Source organism: Podarcis vaucheri (assembly GCF_965113315.1).
Source record: "Podarcis vaucheri genome assembly, chromosome: 2".
NCBI classification, from domain to species: domain Eukaryota; kingdom Metazoa; phylum Chordata; class Lepidosauria; order Squamata; family Lacertidae; genus Podarcis; species Podarcis vaucheri.
In genome coordinates, this window is record NC_138760.1 from 88,983,286 (window position 1) to 89,001,787 (window position 18,502).

Genomic DNA, 18,502 nt, shown 5'->3' on the forward strand with positions numbered 1-18,502 from the left:
GTTTGTGGTGAAGGGTTCTCAAGGAATTACCTCAGCTGTAAACTGACTTCATCTACATCTCCTGGCCTGATGTATGGATCAGGCAAAGTTGCCCTCATATTTTATCACTTTGTAGAATTGTTAGTAATTAACGTTGTTAGTAATTTTTGCACATTAAAAAAAAAACTAAAAAAAATTGTAGCATGATAGAATGGACTTGGTGTTAGCATATGCAATGACACAAACTGGAAATAGACTCTTCCATTTGTCTCTAGGTGAAGGTGTTAAATTGATTTAAGAACTGGTTTATGTGGTGCTCTTATTTAAATGTCATTCTAATAGCTATTTTAAATTTTGGAAATGTGTTGATCTGTTGTAACTGCTGGGCATGCACCCTAAAAAAGGAAGGAAGAGACCTTCCATAAAATGATAGTAAATAGTAAACTATTTTAATAGCGATTTTGTTATTACTAGGGCAACATCTTTGGCCTGTTGGTAAAAAGATCAGGGAAGATTCCCAAAATAACTTCTTCCAAACATGAGAAGCAATTCTCATTTGCTGAGCTGCATTGTCATAGAAGACAAGCTGTTTTTCTCCTCGAGTTTTTTCCTAGTCTCGTTGGGGCTGTGTCCTCTGCAGCCATCTCCATGACTTTAGTGGTCTTGATTGCAGGAATTATTTGGGAGAGGGTGTGGCAGATCTTACAACTTGGGTGGGAGATTAGACCATGTGACCATTTGGATCTTTCCTACTCTGAATTTAAATAATAGCTTTCCCTACAGAACGTACCCTGCAAATGAGATCTTCCGCTTAGACTATTAATCACACAGTATCTCGTGCTCTCACTCTCCATAGGAAAGGTTTAGAGAGGGCTTTCTCACAGATTTGTATTAAAAACACCAAGGTAGCTTAGACCCATTTTTGATATTTTTAATGAGTCCGCAGAGTGTTAATGAAATTCATATTCTTCTCCTCCATTTCTTCTCCCTGTCTTTTCTCTTGTAAGATAATTATTTTGAAAAAAACCCCGGAAGTTTCATCTTGACCTAAAAGCTCAGCTGATGGCAGCGTAGTATCTAAATTTTGGAGGACTGCGAGGTCACTTCCGTTTGTCATCTTTGAAAGTCTATTTCCATAGTATTCATAGTATTCTTTAAGTACAGATTTGGCATAGTAATGTAATGCCTTCATAATGTACAGTGCTTTATGGCATTCATATTCCTTTGTATGGGCAACAAAGATCTTAACCCCCTGGGTACCTTCTGCTGTACAAGAATCCTGCCTAAGGCAAATAAAGTTTCTAAACACTCCTTAACTGAGCAGAGAAGATGGTTGGCATTTATATGACATTAACCCATCTAAGCAAATTGGGTTTTGCCCACTAATGGCTAATACGTAAAGGCTAATACATCAAATGTCAGTCAAGTACTCTTCCCTTAAACGTGGTAGGGCCACAAAGCTGATCCTGTGCTCTGCTTCATAAAATGAAACATTAGGCTTACAGTACTGGTAAAAGGAATTTTCTAAATATTGCTCTGACTTGGGGAGTTGCCGCCACATCTGTATCTAACAGACTGAGGTTGAATCCTGACAAGACAGAAGTTCTGTTTTGGGTGGACAGGAGACGGGCAGGTGTGGAGGACTCCCTGGTCCTGAATGGGGTAACTGCCCTGAAGGACCAGGTGCGCAGCCTGGGAGTCATTTTGGACTCGCAGCTGTCCATAGATGCACAGGTCAGTTCTGTGTCCAGGGCAGCTGTTTACCTGCTCCATCTGGTACGCAGGCTGAGACCCTATCTGCCCGTGGACTGTCTCGCCAGAGTGGTGCATGCTTTGATTATCTCTCGCTTGGTCTACTGCAATGCGCTCTATGTGGGGCTACCTTTGAAGGTGACCCAGAAACTACAACAAATCCAGAATGTGGCAGCTAGACTGGTGACTGGGAGCGGCTGCTGAGACCACATAACACCAGTCTTGAAAGATCTACATGGCTCCCAGTACTTTCTGGGCACAATTCAAAGTGTTGGTGCTGACCTTTAAAGCCCTAAACGACCTCGGTCCAGTATACCTGAAGGAGCATCTCCACCCTCATCGTTCTACCCGGACCACTGAGGTCCAGCGCTGAGAGCCTTTTGGCGGTTCCCTCACTGTGAGAAGCCAAGTTACAGGGAACCAGGCAGAGAGCTTTCTCGATAGTGGCACCTGCCCTGTGGAATGCCCTCCCACCAGATGTCAAAGAGAACAACAACTACCAGACTTTTAGAAGACATCTGAAGGCAGCCCTGTTTAGGGAAGCTTTTAATGTTTGACAGACTATTGTATTTTAATATTTTGTTGGAAGCTGCCCAGAGTGGCTGGGGAATTATTATTATTGTTGTTGTTGTTGTTGTTGTTGTTGTTGTTGTTGTTGTTGTTATTTATTATATCTGGGTAGCTGTAGCTAGAACTCTGCTTCACTAGCATGGGAAGAGTGGGGAAAGAGTGCTGGGCAGAAGCATTGGAGCCAACCAGCCACTATCTCTAGAGCTAGATCCATGTCTATCAAATACTGGAATAACTGAGTGATGGCAAATGTAATGGTGGACTTTGTAGCAGGTTTTAGCAAGGAGTGGACTGCACAGCTCTGCCCCTCCCTACTTTCACAGAATGCCCCTAAAGCTGCAGACTTGCAGTGGAGGTTGGGATTGGGCTTCCCAACTTCATAACATGCTGGCCTTTAGTGGGTCAGAACCCACTACCAGGCCACAGCCTGATCTAAGTTGGGTTGCAACAGCAGTATCCAGCACCGTACAAATATATGTAAAATAAAAATAGGAATGGGTCCTTAATTGCATGTTTGGGTTAAAGGTGGGTCCTGAGTTAGCAAACATTGAAGACTATGGATCTATTGAGCTCCTGGTTGCTCTTCCCTTCAGATCAGGGCCTTTTTGTACTACGTAAACACTTACTGATTAGTCAGAGGAAGTTAAAAGAATAGCCATGTTCTTGCCCAGCAAGAATTCCTTCTCCTTGACTTCACCTTCACATAATGCTTTCTCCATTTTCCACCTTCCAATTTTATAACTTTCATTTCGTTACAACTCCTTCAACTTTCCAACAGGACCTTGCCACTTCTAACAGCAGCATATATAACTAATCCAAGAAAGGTCTCACTCAGTATGTCAGATCATGCAGAGCCAATATGTGAGTGTCAATGATGACTTGTGCCTGCAGTGAAGCGAATGGAAGACTGTAGCCAGCAGTCGTCAACATTCATTTGTTTCCATAAGCATATTAAATGTCTGGGGTAGATAACATTTTGGTGAATGTGAAATTCATGATTTGCCTTAAAAAGATTTGACAAAAACAAAGCTGGTTGATGAAGGGCATGCCCATTTGCTTGGAGAACAATAGCCATAGGGATAACCTTACCACATGGTTGCTGTCTAAAGGGGCTATAGTGCAACAGAAGTAGGATGAAAATAAACCTGAATAGTGGCATAAATGGTACAGGATTTCAGAAGTAACAGGATATGCGCTGACTGGAAATGAAGCAAGAGGACCACCCCTACAACTTTTGCCGGTGCAAGCAATATTTAAATTGGGATCATGTATGACTGCCCTGATAACAGCATGAGCACAAATCATCATGAACATGTAATAAAAAAAGGCTGTCATGAGGAGCCTCAAGTGGTATGAATCATGGGATGGCTGTTCTCAGGTGTTTGGTTGCCTGACGCATTTCAAGTCAATGCTTGCGCCTATATTTTTTCAAGATGGGTGTTGGGGGTATGTGGAAATCTAGCCCCTTCGTTCTATTCTAAAGGCAAGCAAAGATAGTGGAAGGAAACACGCTTCAAATTGTCACAACTTGCAGTGGAGGGTGGAAGAGTCACTGTGGCAATTTGAATGTGAAATTGATCTGAAGAGCTGCTTTGCGCCTCTGAAGTCTTGCCATTGATCTTCATGTAATGAATTGCTGGGGCTCCAGGGCCCAAGATGGGTGAGTGGAGTTGTGATGTATCCTCTGCTGCCTCCAAACAAATGTTTTTCTACTCCGCCAATAAATCTTGCACAGACAGAATCCATTTTGTATATTACTTTTTTAAAACACACGCATACCCCCCACACCCCCCTTGGGGTTTATTTTTTGTTTATTTTTAAAGAAACTTTTATCAAATACCCATAAGAAACAAAATGAGGGAATTGATTTTTGTTACGAATGTACGTTGTGGTTGAGTACCAAAACAATGAGAGAGTTTCAAAGTCTGTCCATAAAACAGAATTAAGATGGCTACGCTTGTCAGTTTCACGTTGTCATTATAAGTGTTGATGGGGAGATGAAAGTGAAGGTGTTTAACACAATGCCTGTTACATTCCTTAGGTGCTGGAACAAGATGTGGTTCTGCAGTCTATTGACAGAGCTATTGAGGCCATTCATAATGCCGCAATGAAGAATGGGGGGAAATACAACTTGGAGCAGAGGGATGTCCTCCAGTAAGTACAGCAAGCAGGACTATTCAAGACAGTATGGAAATAATGTTAGGGAAGGCACATCTGAAGGCAAATGACTGTAAGGCATGCAGTTAGCATTCAGGGCCAAGCCAGGTGTTTAAAAGACACATGGAGCGGTGCCTGCTCTATCACTTTTTTGTACTCCAGTCTCATCAGGAATTGTTGGAGCTAACGCCTGATTGCTTCACATCTCTGCATAATCACAAAACCTGCTCTCTAAAAAATAAAATAACACTAACAACAATGTTATTATTTGTACTCCGCCCATCTGACTGGCTTGCCCCAGCCACTCAGGGCAGCTTCCAGCATATACAGGATATGATAAAACATCAAACATTAAAAAGAACCTGGTGCCTCCAGAGAATGGAGAGGGAGGAGGGAGCAACGAGTCTTGGAAGCCTAGAGCTTCCTTAGCTAGCAACTCCTAGCAGTCACTTTGAACCCCGAGAAGCGCAGAGGGCGGAGCAAGGCAGACACATTCACAAAAATCAGACTAAGCACAACCCAATAGTGGACAAAGAAACATGGGTTTTCTGGAGAGGGTCCCGGGCAAAAGTAGAAAGTGCACACGTGAACTTCAGGACTTTGCTAGCAATTCTAGATCAGCCCTGAGAAACTATCCATTTACTACAGATTTTCTCATGATAGTCCCACCTAGAAAAGGCTGCTGTGTATCTGGGCTTGACATGTGCAGACACAATCTTTCTTTTGTAATATATTTTTAATTGTTTTTCAATTGGTGGAGTGTTATCTGGCACTAATAATGGTGGCTACAACTACTACCCATTCCCTTTCCCAGCCCTGCCCACCCAATAAAGGAAAAGGGGAAAAAACAGAAGAAAAGCAGTAGGCTACTAGAATAAGCAACCCAATGTAATAAGCAATAAGGAAGACAAAAGGCTTGAATATGCAAGAAGAAGTGGGAAGGGTAGGGAGAATGGGATATAGGAGGGATGTGCAGCAGCAGAGGAACCCAGATAATATGAGAGTCACAAAGAAAACCATGCCATATAAATGGGAAGATGTCAGCATGCTGGCCAGTGATTAAGCGATGCTAATCCAGAAACATGAGGGGAAACATGAGGATTTCCAGTTGTAATAAGATGATCCTTTTGGCAACCAAAGCACCTCTATGAATCCAGAGCACCTGATTTTTCAGAGGTGCCCATAGAATTGGTATGTATTCCAGATCAAAGTATTAAAATTTAAGGAAGAAGATAAAGCCACAGTAGTTTCATCACGAATTATGTGCAGGTGCCAAGATACCAAAGAGTTGTGTAATCTTGAAATCAATGAAGCTTTCTTTCCAAGGTGGTAACCAAAGCTTAAAATTCTGCATTCACACTGTTTGCAATCGAGTTTCATTGGAGGGGAAGTGAAGAACTTTGCAGAGTTTCTTCCTCTAAACTGAACTCCTTGGTTTTCTAGGCTAAAAATGTCTGGTGCCTGCAAATCAAAACAGGTTTTCTTTCCAACATTGGTACTTCAGTTTCATGAGAGATACATTCTTTCCTCGCACACATCTTTTTATTGTCAAATATGTAATGAATCATGAACAAAAGGGCAAGAAATAGTAAACCTTGCACACCATGAGTAGGAGATGGGAACATTCATTGGGAGGAATTCAGCATTGCACAGTGGAAGCTTTTCAGCTTGTCAGATGGAATGATCCCCTCCCCACTTGCATGTTGCTCTGGGAGTTCTCCCAAGCCCCTCTCAGAGCCAGTTTCTAAGGGCACAGGGAAGTGGGGGAGCCCTGTTGTGAAAGTGGAATACCTTGTAAAGGCATTCATTAGACGAATCCTGCCCATAGCTCAGTGGAATTGGATTCATTCTGCCGTTGAAGTAAGATCTTCAAGGTCAGTCCATGTTCACAGTTCAGTAATATGACTTCAGCTTTGGAACTCTGGACCAGTCCTGTGAGCTCTACTTCCTCAATATGGCTGTTGTTTTATATTGCCAGGAAGCTGATACATCATCGGAAAGAAACTGTTTCCCGCAAAAGTCACTCACCGTCCACTCAAGGAATGACTCCATCTTCCAGTGATCATCACCTGGACCTAGCCAGGCAACCCAATGGCGTCTGCAGGACTGGATATGAGCGACACCATAGCTTGCCTAACACAGATCCCCAAGAGGAGGAAGTTGGTGTTTACCAGGTGAGATCTGTGGCATATTTAATCCTTTATCTTACAAGATATCTACTCCATGTGCTAATCATGTCAAATTTTTTCCTTGGGTGGGAAAGAGAGAATTTCCACCTCTTACACTTAACCATTTATAGCTGGCTGTGAGTGTTGATCCTAGAGAATAAGTAAAGAGCTGGGGTTTTTTATTGGACCTGCCAGCTATTTAGAAGCTCAACCTCTATGCGTTATTTTATTGAGCATAGGTGAAAATATGTTACATGCCACCTGCTGTTTCTTGACAGTGTTCTATTTTGAGAATGAAGGAGGTGACTGCAGGTGATATTAACTGAACGGCAGCTTGAGATCAGTTCTTAAGTTGTGTTCACTACAGTTGACAAGCACTATAGAGTAGCTGAACCTATGATAGACCTGGCTACTGTGTGTGATGGTTTCATTTGTAAAACTTTGGGGAACTCCCAGGAAAAGGCCAATAGGAGAGAGATTTGTGAGAGCAGATTAGGGCATTCAGCAGTCTCGTACCTTGCTTTTAAAGAGATGCTGATTTCTCAGATAAGTAGGAAAAATGTATTTGGGACAGTGTTTCTTGTTGTCTTGCCCATTCTTCGACGGATTAGTTCTTTTAACTACAGTGACTGCTTGTTCCCCAGTTTACTGCATTGTGCAATATGCCCTAAATTTTCTGTGCTGATGATAAACTAAGGAAGGAAGCACAGGAAATATGATTTGTAAGCAGAGATTTGTTTATTTAAGGCATTTATATCCTGTTTCTCTAAAAAGACTGTTGGAGCAGCTTACAAAAATTACCGTATTTTTTGCTCTATAAGACTCACTTTTTCCCTCCTAAAAAGTAAGGGGAAATGTGTGTGCGTCTTATGGAGCGAATGCAGGCTGCGCAGCTATCCCAGAAGCCAGAACAGCAAGAGGGCTTGCTGCTTTCACTGCGCAGCAATCCCTCTTGCTGTTCTGGCTTCTGAGATTTAGAATATTTTTTTTCTTGTTTTCCTCCTCCAAAAACTAGGTGCGTCTTGTGGTCTGGTGTGTCTTATAGAGCGAAAAATACGGTTGTACTAGGCTGGTCCATGGCACACTAGGAAAAAAACAATGGGAGGGACAAAGGAAGCAAAACTAAATTTGTAGACATTTAAATATATTCTGAGACTTCTCTGATGCCTGTGTATGTCTTTCAATTGGTAGGCTGAGTTCTGAAGGTGATAGTACAGTTTGCTGGAATTACTGGCCCAGTAAAGTATGGGTTCCTTTCCCTCCCAAAGGAACAGGGAGACTCTTCCTTCAGAAATGATGTTATTTGTCTTAGTGGTTGTTAGGACATTAATATTGACGGGAACTATAAAAAAGGTCATCTGAATGGAATGGAGCATGTCACTTGCCATAACAACTTGTTTCTTGATCTATTTATATCTACACTCAAGGCAAATAAACTCATTAGATCTCCTTTGGAAGAGGCCAGAGAATGCTTCTCTATAGACAGAAAAATGAATGATGGAAATCCACTCCCCATCTGTATTCTCCATCATGACCCTCAGTACCAGTGAAGCTCTAGCAAAACATAAAGTGCCTTGACTAATAGGAAGGAAGCTTCCCAAACCCAATTTGGCTATAAATCCTCCACAATCTCTTTTGAGTGTGCTCCTGATGGAATGCGCTTTGCACTGTGATAAACAGATGATGAATTTAGAATCGCTGGAGAGAAGATACTTTTTGAACATCCAAATTGAAGAAGACCAACCTGTCAGCTCTCCTGATTGTTAAGATTGACTTCTCTTTGGCGCTGTCATCACCGTTGTAGAGTTGTTAGCAAAGGTAAACAGGGAATTGCTGCCAAAATGATATTGAGGATGGGGCAATGGGGTTTGGAGGACACGTGTCGTAGGGCACACATCTTGCAGAGCCAATGCCCCTCCCCAGATACTCTTAAAGATCCTTAAAAAAAACAAAACTCCAGAAACCTTGGACTTGTTTAGGGAAGCTTTTAATGTTTGATGTATCACAGTATTTTAATATTCTTTTGGAAGCCACCCAGAGTGGCTGGGGAAACCCAGCCAGATGGGCGGGGTATAAATAAATTATTATTATTATTATTATTATTATTATTATTATTATTATTATTATTATTATTATTACTTGGGGGAAGCATGTTCTGTTAGACAGCTTGCTCTCAGCCCCCCATACTAGGGATTTTCTGGATATCGGGACATGTGCTTCTTTTTGCACAAGAATCTCTAGCTAGCAAGGGTATGCTAAACCTGAAGTGATCAGAACTTATTTAAGGGTGTGACTTGTGATATGGTCTTACACGTGAAACCAGCTTGCAAGGAGAGAAGGAAGATGGAAGTAGATTCGCCATCAAACAACCCCTCCCCCCACCATTTCTTTTCAGTATTCCCTTGTTATTGTTGGTGCTTCTCTTAGAAAGCATCAAAGCATCAGCAGCGTGAAATTGACCTGATTCTTTGAAATTTCACAGGCTCTCACTTCTGGTCGACATCCAGAAAAGCAGCAAGCAGCAAACATGTTCAAAACTGGGCTATTCTTCTCATTCTACAAAGCAAGGGTAGATGCAGAGGAAACTCAGGCAGCTTCAACATTAAGAGCAGAATTATGCTTCATTATGGAAATATGCCGTTTCCAAGCTTGTGTTGCCTGGTAGTGCTAAATAGGGACGGGGCATTTACATGGGAGAATTCGTCAACCACTGAGTGGTATTGACAGTGTCCCTCTCCTGGCCATTTTAAAAAACTGTTCTGCCCACCATCATGGGCTCTGAGGCTGGAAGAAATCTGGCTGTTGGGAGAAAAACATTCTTGTGGGTATTGACAGGGGAGGATTAGCAGGAGCTGTTGAGCTTTCTTGCCCGCAGGCACACGAACCAGCAGCAATGTATTTGAGAAATATATATTTATTTGCCTGTGCAAAGCATACTTACAGCTACACCTGCGGCTGAGCTTCCAGCCTTTATAACAATAATGAAGGTGTTGCTTTATAATCTTATGAAGTCTCAGACGGAAGTTTTAAAAATAACTTCTGTTTATGCAAAACAACAAACTATATTTGTCTTATCTGTGTTGCATCCTGTTTTGGGGGTTTTAAAAAGATTTCCTGAACACCACCCAGGACTAAAGTACAAATTTTCATCGTTTTGTAAAAAAGAAAAGAACAAATAGGGGTCAATTTGAGAAGTTTGATGGAAACCATTGAAAAACCAAGATCCTTTTCTTAGCTGACTGCAATGGAACAATTAAAATATCTGGCTTATTTAGTTATATTTATTTGTTGGTTTCCAAGTGGCGTGAAGCACTTTTATTTGCAGTTTTGCACACTGCCCTAGAATCCATTATTGGAGCGCTGCTAAGAACTTAAATAAATAATATAAAAACAAATTCTGCTGCTTCCTCGTCATACCAAGCAGTTCTCATAGCCTTTAAAGTTTAGAGAATGCCAAGGTTTGAAGATTTAAGTTGACTTGGTGCATGTGCATAAACATAATCTTTTAGGGCAGGGGTGGCCAACTCCCAAAAGACTGCGATCTACTCACAGAATTAAAATCTGGCAGTGATCTACCCCCTTTTTGGGGGTTCAGGTCAAAGTTGTTGGTCTTTTTTAGGGAGGAGGAAAGCCCTGATTTTTGAGAATTCAAGGGGACAAAAGGGAAAAGCGCCACTCACCAACGGATCACTGGCGAAGCAAACAGCCTCACTGAATAAACTCCGTCTTCCATTCTGCAGATCGTGCAACGATGGAGGGTGGGGTGAGGGGGCGGAGACAGATTCTATTTTACCAATGCTAAGGAAAGGGACCCAGCCATCGACCGCAATCTACCAAAACCTCCCAGGGATCTAAAGGTAGATCACGATCGACCTGTTGGACACCCCTGCTTTAGGGGAAAGGAAGAGGCATTTTGCCAGTATTTTGAAAGACATCTTTTTTGTCCTTAACTCCCAGCTGTCTGATATTTATTGAGATGGAATACCCATAATTTCTAAATGAACAAATGAGTTGTTGTCTTTCGTTAGAATCATGTGTAAGCATTGCCATTTTTCAAACGAGTAACACTTTTTTCTTTAAACTTAAAAAAAAACAAAGGACTGAGTTTGCGCTTCATCATGGTTTTAGGTATTGTGTTTATGAACTGTAACTGTTAATTCTGGGCTAGGAGTAAAGAATGACTGTGGAAGGCAAACACATAGGCCTCACTATGGTAATGTAGTGAATGGGATGGAGCTGTTTAAATAGTATCTTCCATTTTAAAAAAATATAATTTCATTTTATCTATTTATTTATTTTTTATTCTGGATTACGATTGTCAGAATGATAAAAGGCCAGAAACAAAGTATGGCGTAAGTTAACATATTTTATGGTTGTAGTTTCTAACTCCATATACCCTAATTTTAACTTTTTAATACTTAAGTGTAAAATGTTCTGCAAAACATAACCATAGGCTATGCTTGTTCTGTTCAAAAGCTGCATTTCATTTTAGTTTCCATTTATCTCCTGCCCACTGCTGTTTAACCAATAATGTTTATATATAATTCCTAGTATACCGTTGACATGAAGCTGCCACTTGCAAATCACTATTCTGCAAAATACGCTGCTTACACTAGAATATGCAAACGACTGGCTATTTGGGATGCATGGAGTTCCACAAATAAGCTGGCCTAAGCACATGGGACGCGGGTGGCGCTGTGGGCTAAAGCCTCAGCGCCTAGGGCTTGCCGATCGAAAGGTCGGCGGTTCGAATCCCCGCGGCGGGGTGCGCTCCCGCTGCTCGGTCCCAGCGCCTGCCAACCTAGCAGTTCGAAAGCACCCCCGGGGGCAAGTAGATAAATAGGTACCGCTTACCAGCGGGAAGGTAAACGGCGTTCCGTGTGCGGCTCTGGCTCGCCAGAGCAGCGTTGTCACGCTGGCCACGTGACCCGGAAGTGTCTCCGGACAGCGCTGGCCCCCGGCCAATAGATGTGAGATGGGCGCACAAACCCCAGAGTCTGTCAAGACTGGCCCGTTCGGGCAGGGGTACCTTTACCTTTAAGCACATGAAAAGTTCTGAACATTTTTCTTCAAATGAACATCTTTTGAACATCCTTTAAAGCAGCAGCCGCCCCCAACCTGATACCTTTCGGGTGTTGATAGAATATAACCCCCTCAGTTTCCAGCCAGCATGGCCAGAGGCCAGAGATGATACAACTTTTAGTCCCAAACATCCAGTGTAGCTTCTAGAGGTTTGATTCCTTTTTAGTTTATTTATAAAGCAGCAAACCATAAAATAATAAATTCAACAATAGACTAAAATAATAATTTTAGTAAAGTATGTGTTTTAGATATAACATGCAATTCAGCAAAGCAATAGGACCTTGAGCAAAAACAACCTCAGCTTCCACCAAAGGCCTGAGTAAACAGATGTGTCTTAAGTAGATGCCCCAAGCCCAGAAGTGTTGAAGCCAGTGGTTGAAGCCACTCCAAGAGCAGAGAATCACACAATCTACCGTACATCACCACACAGCAAGCTGCACCTAATGATGGGACAACTAGAAAGGCCCACCAACAATCTCTATGCTTGCACCTTTTAAAAACATGAAAACCAAGACCAACACTTGCAAATCAAAGGAAGCATGCCTAACTCATTGTGCAGTGGATTGGAGCCATACTTGCGAGGAGTGTTAAAGACCTCCCTATCTTCCAAGCTATGTTTGTGATCCAAACTGGGCCCCCTGCACTGGCAACGTGTGGGAAAGAAAGAACCACCTACACATACAAGCACAGCTACATATCTTAACATAATGCGTAGTTTAGCTCTGAGTGGTGCATCCAATAAATCGGCATTCACCAAACCGATGCCCTCCAAAGGTTTTAGATTACAACCTCCATAAATTGGAAAAGGTTGCTCCTAATAGAAAACACTGGGCATTCCTTTTGTAAATGCTGTGTCCTTTTCTAGGAGATCGCTCTCTGTTTAAGGTGTATCAAGAATGAGGAACCTGCAGCCCTCTGTGCTGTTGGGCTGCAGCCCAGCTGCCATCATCCTTGGCCATGCTAGCTGGGGCTGGTTGATGGTAGGGAGTCCAAGGACATCAGAAAGGCCTGAGGTTCCCCATTCCTGATGCGTATGGTGAGATCTTGTTTCTGTGATATATTATAGGTCCCATAAAGAGCACTCATAAGTAAGGTGGCTTTTTTTTATGGAAATACTGTCACAGAGTTGGAGAGTGTGGAGGACTAGATGCTACTGAGTTGCCAAAGGAGCAACAGATGGATTGGGAGATGGGGTAAAAGATGGAAGAGCTATGGGGGACTCTTTCTTGGGGAGCTAACCAATAAAACACACACAGAGAGAAGGAAGGACAGAGCCTCTGGCTCCAGGATATTTGAATCCTCTGAATTTCTGCACCGCTTTTATATATTTTTATACTGACATTTCACAGGGTTTAGGTTGTGTTCTTGTTTTAATGATACATTAACTGTTTTAGACTATACACCGCTTAGATATTTTTGAAATAATAATCAGTATGTAAAGGCATTTGAATAAGTATAAGGAAAGGACTATCCTTTTTTTCTGGGAGGGGGAGAGAAGAGAGGGGGAAAACATAGATGAGGAAGAAGAGTGCAAGAGACAAGTGCTGGCCCAAAGGGTGAGATTTTTGGTCTCCACCATCCAGACTCCTGAAAATAAGTGTTGGTGTCAAGAGAGTTGCCTCCAGCTGCCACCTGAGTGGCAAGAACTCCAGGAGCAGAATGAGGCCAAATAGAGGAAATCAGGTGCAGGACCCCTGTGGTGATGCAGCCCCTCAGAGCCTTAGGTTTGGGGAAGTGGGTTGTGTTAAGGAGCCCAGAATGGTGTGTGCCATTGGATGGGAAACTGTTCTCTAGCTGGCTAACCACCTTTGTTATAACAAACACTAATGGGAAGCAGTGTTAGAAACTGAGATATGAAATCTAGGAGCTAAATGACACCTTAAGCCTAGGTTATGGGCACAACAACGGAATGGCTAGGTGTGCTTTTTTATAACAAGAATACAAAGCTGAAAAAGAATGAACTGCAGCTAAAATAATACGCTCATTTTTCACATGGTCTAGTCCTTCCCCTGCCCACTCCCCTAATATTCTTAAGAGGGTCTCTTCTCCAGTCTTCAGAAAGTAGCTGAAAGGGGGGAGGCAGAAAAAGGTCCTCCTTTCCTTCCACTCTGCAGTTTTAATCTGAAATTTTAGGCGCAGTACGGCGCCTAAACTGATTGTGCTAATGAAATTCCCTGTTGCAAAATGCGCCTAGAACAATGGGAGTTTCTAACACGGCTGGGAAGTGCTTCTTCTGTATCCCAGAAGAAGGAAATTGAGCCTTAAAACCTAGAGCTACTTCTGTCTAATCCAGATGTCACAGACGGACTATCTAATCTAGCCTCTGCCCCACTCACCTCCCCCCCCCCCACTGCTGATCAAGCTATGCAATTAATATTCCAGCCTTATCTGCTCACAGAAGAATTGTGTGACTTTGGAAGTGTGCTAGCTGTAGGGAGCTCTAAGCACCGTGCACGAGTCAAAGCTTTCCTTGTCAGGAGCCTCTGCAGGGAATGAATGGCATTGTAAATGGCCTTGTCTAGCCTGAGACTTTTTTCCGGTCTCAGTAAAAAAATGCTCTGAATGCATTAATGCGAAGAAAACCTACATGCTTCTAGTCTTTGTCTTTATCCCTTTGCGAGCATAATTTGTTGCATGGATCGCTCCGAATGCATCTAATATGCACATGGTTTGCTGCCTCTGTGGAGGGGCTGAGAGGAAGGCAAAGTGTACGTGTTTGACAGGTCTGTGTAACACAAGCACACAGGGCACTGCTGAACGTAGCAATTAAACATGCTGCTTGTCTTGTCCATGGGAGGGAGGAAAGCGACACGTTCAGACGCTTCCGCTTTGCTCTGGGAGGAAACTGATTATTATTAACATTGCTATCCTCCAGCGGCATCTTTAAGGAATGAAAAGAGCAATATTGGGACAAATTTGTGCACACAGAGGAAAAAAAATGATTTATTTTTTATGTGCCTGTCTTCGCTACTTCCTTTGATTGTTCTAAAACCTTTTCTTCTAGATCCCACCACAGCCACGCCGTGCGGCTCCCGTTACTCCGCCACCGCCAGAGAAATACAAAAACACACAGATGGCAGCCTCTGTTAAAAGTAAGAGAAAAGCTTTTTGCGGCTGTATGACACTGAGGTTGTCAACGATTTGGAATGTCAACGATTAGGAATGTGGAAAACTTGCTTATAGTATGTCAGGCTGTTGATCTGTCAAGCTCAGTATTGTCTACATCATGGTGGGGATCCTCTGAGTCACAGGCCTGGTTAGGCCCACCAGGCCTCCCTGTTTGAACTGTCAGGTCGTTTTGGCCAAGCCACGTCCACCTGCCTTATAATCATCTGGTGTGGGGTGGGTAACGTACTGCTGAGCTACTTCTGGCTGCGTGTGTTCCACAAGATGGAAAGGAGTATATTATAGATAAGAGTTTATTCCAAATGTTTTGCTTTTGTATTTTTTTGCCATGGAACTTTGAAGAAGGCTTGCAGTCCTAGAACGATTTTTTCCCATTGTTCTAAAACCTTCTAGCAGAAAGCTTTCCAAACTTCTCATGTTGGTGACACACTTTTTAGGCATGCATCATTTCGCGACACAGTAATTCAGTTTTACTAGCAAACCGGAGGTTAAACTAACCCATTTCCAGCCCTGGAAGCAACGTGGGGAGCTTTTGCGTGACACACCTACACACTGTAGCCGACACACTAACGTGTCGCGGCACACAATTTGGAAAGCTCTGTTCTAGCATGATTTCAGCTAGTTGAGAACTTCAGGCTGTTCCCATATGATTTTTTTTTTTTACAAAACCACCAGTCCTATGACTTAAAGTTGTTATCATGGGAAGATTTTCATGAGTAAGCACACAATATAAACATGCGTATTTTAGAAAGCTCAGGAATGGATTGGTGTATCTTTGTGTTCTTTGTGGCTAGATTTAGGTATTCCAGAAACTGCTGGAATCTTTCATCAGTTAGAGAGATGCATGTGCCTAGGGCTCCCGCCTTAAGAATTTTGTTTCTGATAGTAACTTGGAGGGAGAACTTAAGAGATTGATGATAAACAGCTTCATGGGAACCACCATCCCTCCTTCTTCCTTTCTAGTCAGTTTCAGATGAGCTGGAAGTGGCAGTGGTTGGTCTTTCCCAAATGACCTGGCAGTATTTGAATGACAGACATGCCTCTGTGCAGTTAGTTGCTTTGGCTAAGGTGCATAAGCACTTCTTGTTGTTCTTTGGAGTACTGCAACCAAGTGTACTGAGAATCCCAGCTTCCCCCTGACCAGGATGTGATAATTCCATAGATCACCAGGGGGAGCCCACTAATAATGCAATGATGAAGGGCTCAATTAAGAACGAGCTTTCTGGGAACAATCCATCCTGCTCTTTGTTCAGAGCTGAACATTGTAGAAGCGGTGCTCTCGGGAACCATATTCTTTCAGCTTTTACCAGGAGGGTGTGTCAGTTATGTAACTGCTGGCCGTCACTGATGTATGTTCATTAAATCTGAAATGCCCAGTGTTGTTGAGAACAAAGCAGATAATTCTCCGGTGCTATGCTTTTTAGAAAAATGGATTATCCAAAGGGTCAACCTTATTCAACGGGAACTATTTTCTTCATGAATGCCCAGTGCAGACATAAAACATATCCATGGTTAGAACCAATCAGCATTTGTTGCTTTAACCCTGGTTAAGGTTCCTAAGCTAAGTGTTGCCCCTTTAAGTCACCAGTGAGACCGACTTGTCACCTTGTAATCAGAAATGTTTGAATGTCGGAAGTTGAGCTTAAGTCATAGACCAGGGTTGCTCATTGTGGATTTCAGTCAGTCCTGACTACTTCTAACCATAGTTATAATAGCTGTACGCACAGCCTCTTTGCCCCTGCTTCACTCTTCCTTTCATGCACATAGTAAAACAAACCAGGAAATTGCAGTTAATCAAAGCTTCCCGTTATGTCTGAAATGGGCAACTGTGGTTAATGCCTTCCAAACAAGTCGGGGAACTAGAGGTGAATTTTAAACCATAGATCCATATCTGGCTTGCTTCTAAGCCATTAGTTTGGGTATTTTACCATCGGCTTTCTGCCTGCTTCCCCTGCTTATGCAAAGGGAGGAGTGAAGAAGGAGCAAAAGGGCCTTTTTAGGTGCATGTGTAGATTCAAGCTGAAATTTTCAATAACAATAACTCCAACACATCTAGAATCAAGGGCACCAGGAAGAAACTGTGTCCAAAAAAATTTCCTTCCTGTTTCCTCTTCAGAGATAGATAGCTAAAAATCCAAAAAAGTTTGAAGGAACCATGAACCTTACTAAACTAGGCACATAGTGAGGCAAATACAACAAAAGCAACTCATTGCTTATAGGAGGCTTGAGGTGTGACGGTCAAAGTATTAGATTGCGTGTAGGTACTAATAATTTACTTAGTACCAGATTGAGCACATACAATGAGTTTCATTATTTAAAGTTTAATCATGCTGGATTATTAGGTGCAAAGGAATTATGCTAGATGAGCCCCAGTCACCCAGGGGAAATTTAAACTGTGTTGAAGCAACCAGGCAAATGATAGCATTGAAAACTTGGTGTAAGGAAAACAAACATTGGTTAAGCATTATGACTTAGGCCAAAAATAATAAAGTATAGTACTTAAACTTGTGCGTTACTTGAGTCCTACTGGTCTTTGACCGTAATAAATTATCTGAATCTGAGTCCTACTCTGTATAGAAAAGAGATCAGTAGGTACAAAGGATACCAATGTTTCTTTTAAATAAATAAAGGAAAGGAAATATTCTGGAGCCAGATCCTGCTAGGCGTGTGTGCTGAGTTCAAGGCAATGAAAGCGTGTTAGTGATTCATTAGCAATTTTTAAAATCTTTTTGGGAATTGAGAATAAATCTGTTCCCCTTTGGTTTTTAAGAGTGGTGGGTAATATAAAGGTTATACAGTTAATCAAGAATTAGAATCAGCGTTGTTGCCATTTGAAAGTACTGCTTTCCTTTTACAGATAAGGTTCTCAAGTTGTTCATCTATGTCACTATTTACTATATATACTCTTCCTTGTCTTAGCAATGAAAGACTGACTGTGGGATATATAGTAGCCTATTTTGGGAAGATAAGGAGTAAAACTTAGTACGGAAATGCAGGCAGAATCTTAAACAAGACATTCCAGCGTTTGGACTGTTGGTACATATATGCTTGATTTGCCTTGAGTATTCGGGTTTGTGAAGGTATGCGTTTACTGCTGCAAAAATAGCATGGTACTTAGAAAGCCTTAACCAGCAAGATTGCTGAAGAAAATAAATTATGCAAATCTAATAAATTTATTTATTTATTTTAATTATTAGGTAGAAACCTATCCTATTATCTATAAAAGTTGCAACTGGTTATTTCCACTTCTTAACAACGCCAGCCATGCAAGAGCGAATCGTAATATAATGCAAGGTTTTTTTGTTACTGAAAACCAAAGGGCATCCAGAAATTCCATGCAAGAGGAAGATCCCTGACCAATTTTAGGATAAACTTTGTGAACCAACATCCCATTGTGTTAGTTAACAAGCTAAAGGTCAGAGATGCAGAACTTTTTGGCCTGGAGGGCCAGACCTTTATCTCCACCCCACGGGCCAGTTTTGTCAGGCAGATGGGACCACATACTGGTCAGTCATATGACAACATAATGATGCCAGGTGATTGACACCTGTCTAAACACAGTGCTCTTCACAGTGCTTTCCAAGCATCCAACATCCAACTGATTGTTGGGCACTTCTGAAATGCTGCGTGAAGCACTTTGTAAGCCGTGCACTTGGCGACTGTCAGCC

At 42.2% G+C, this 18,502-nt stretch overlaps 1 protein-coding gene across 2 annotated transcripts in view; it reads left to right on the plus strand.

The window, feature by feature from the left end:
* The window catches only part of NCKIPSD (NCK interacting protein with SH3 domain), an 87,452-nt gene that overhangs the window by 34,098 nt on the left and 34,852 nt on the right, over positions 1 to 18,502 (plus strand). Inside the window, exons 2-5 of one of the 2 annotated variants that reach the window (XM_082209593.1) lie at positions 4,343 to 4,455; positions 6,437 to 6,632; positions 10,949 to 10,978; positions 14,713 to 14,800. In XM_082209593.1, coding sequence (XP_082065719.1) covers positions 4,343 to 4,455; positions 6,437 to 6,632; positions 10,949 to 10,978; positions 14,713 to 14,800 — 427 coding nt within the window. The remainder of the gene's footprint in view (positions 1 to 4,342; positions 4,456 to 6,436; positions 6,633 to 10,948; positions 10,979 to 14,712; positions 14,801 to 18,502) is intronic. The other variant, XM_082209594.1, reaches the window with a different exon arrangement.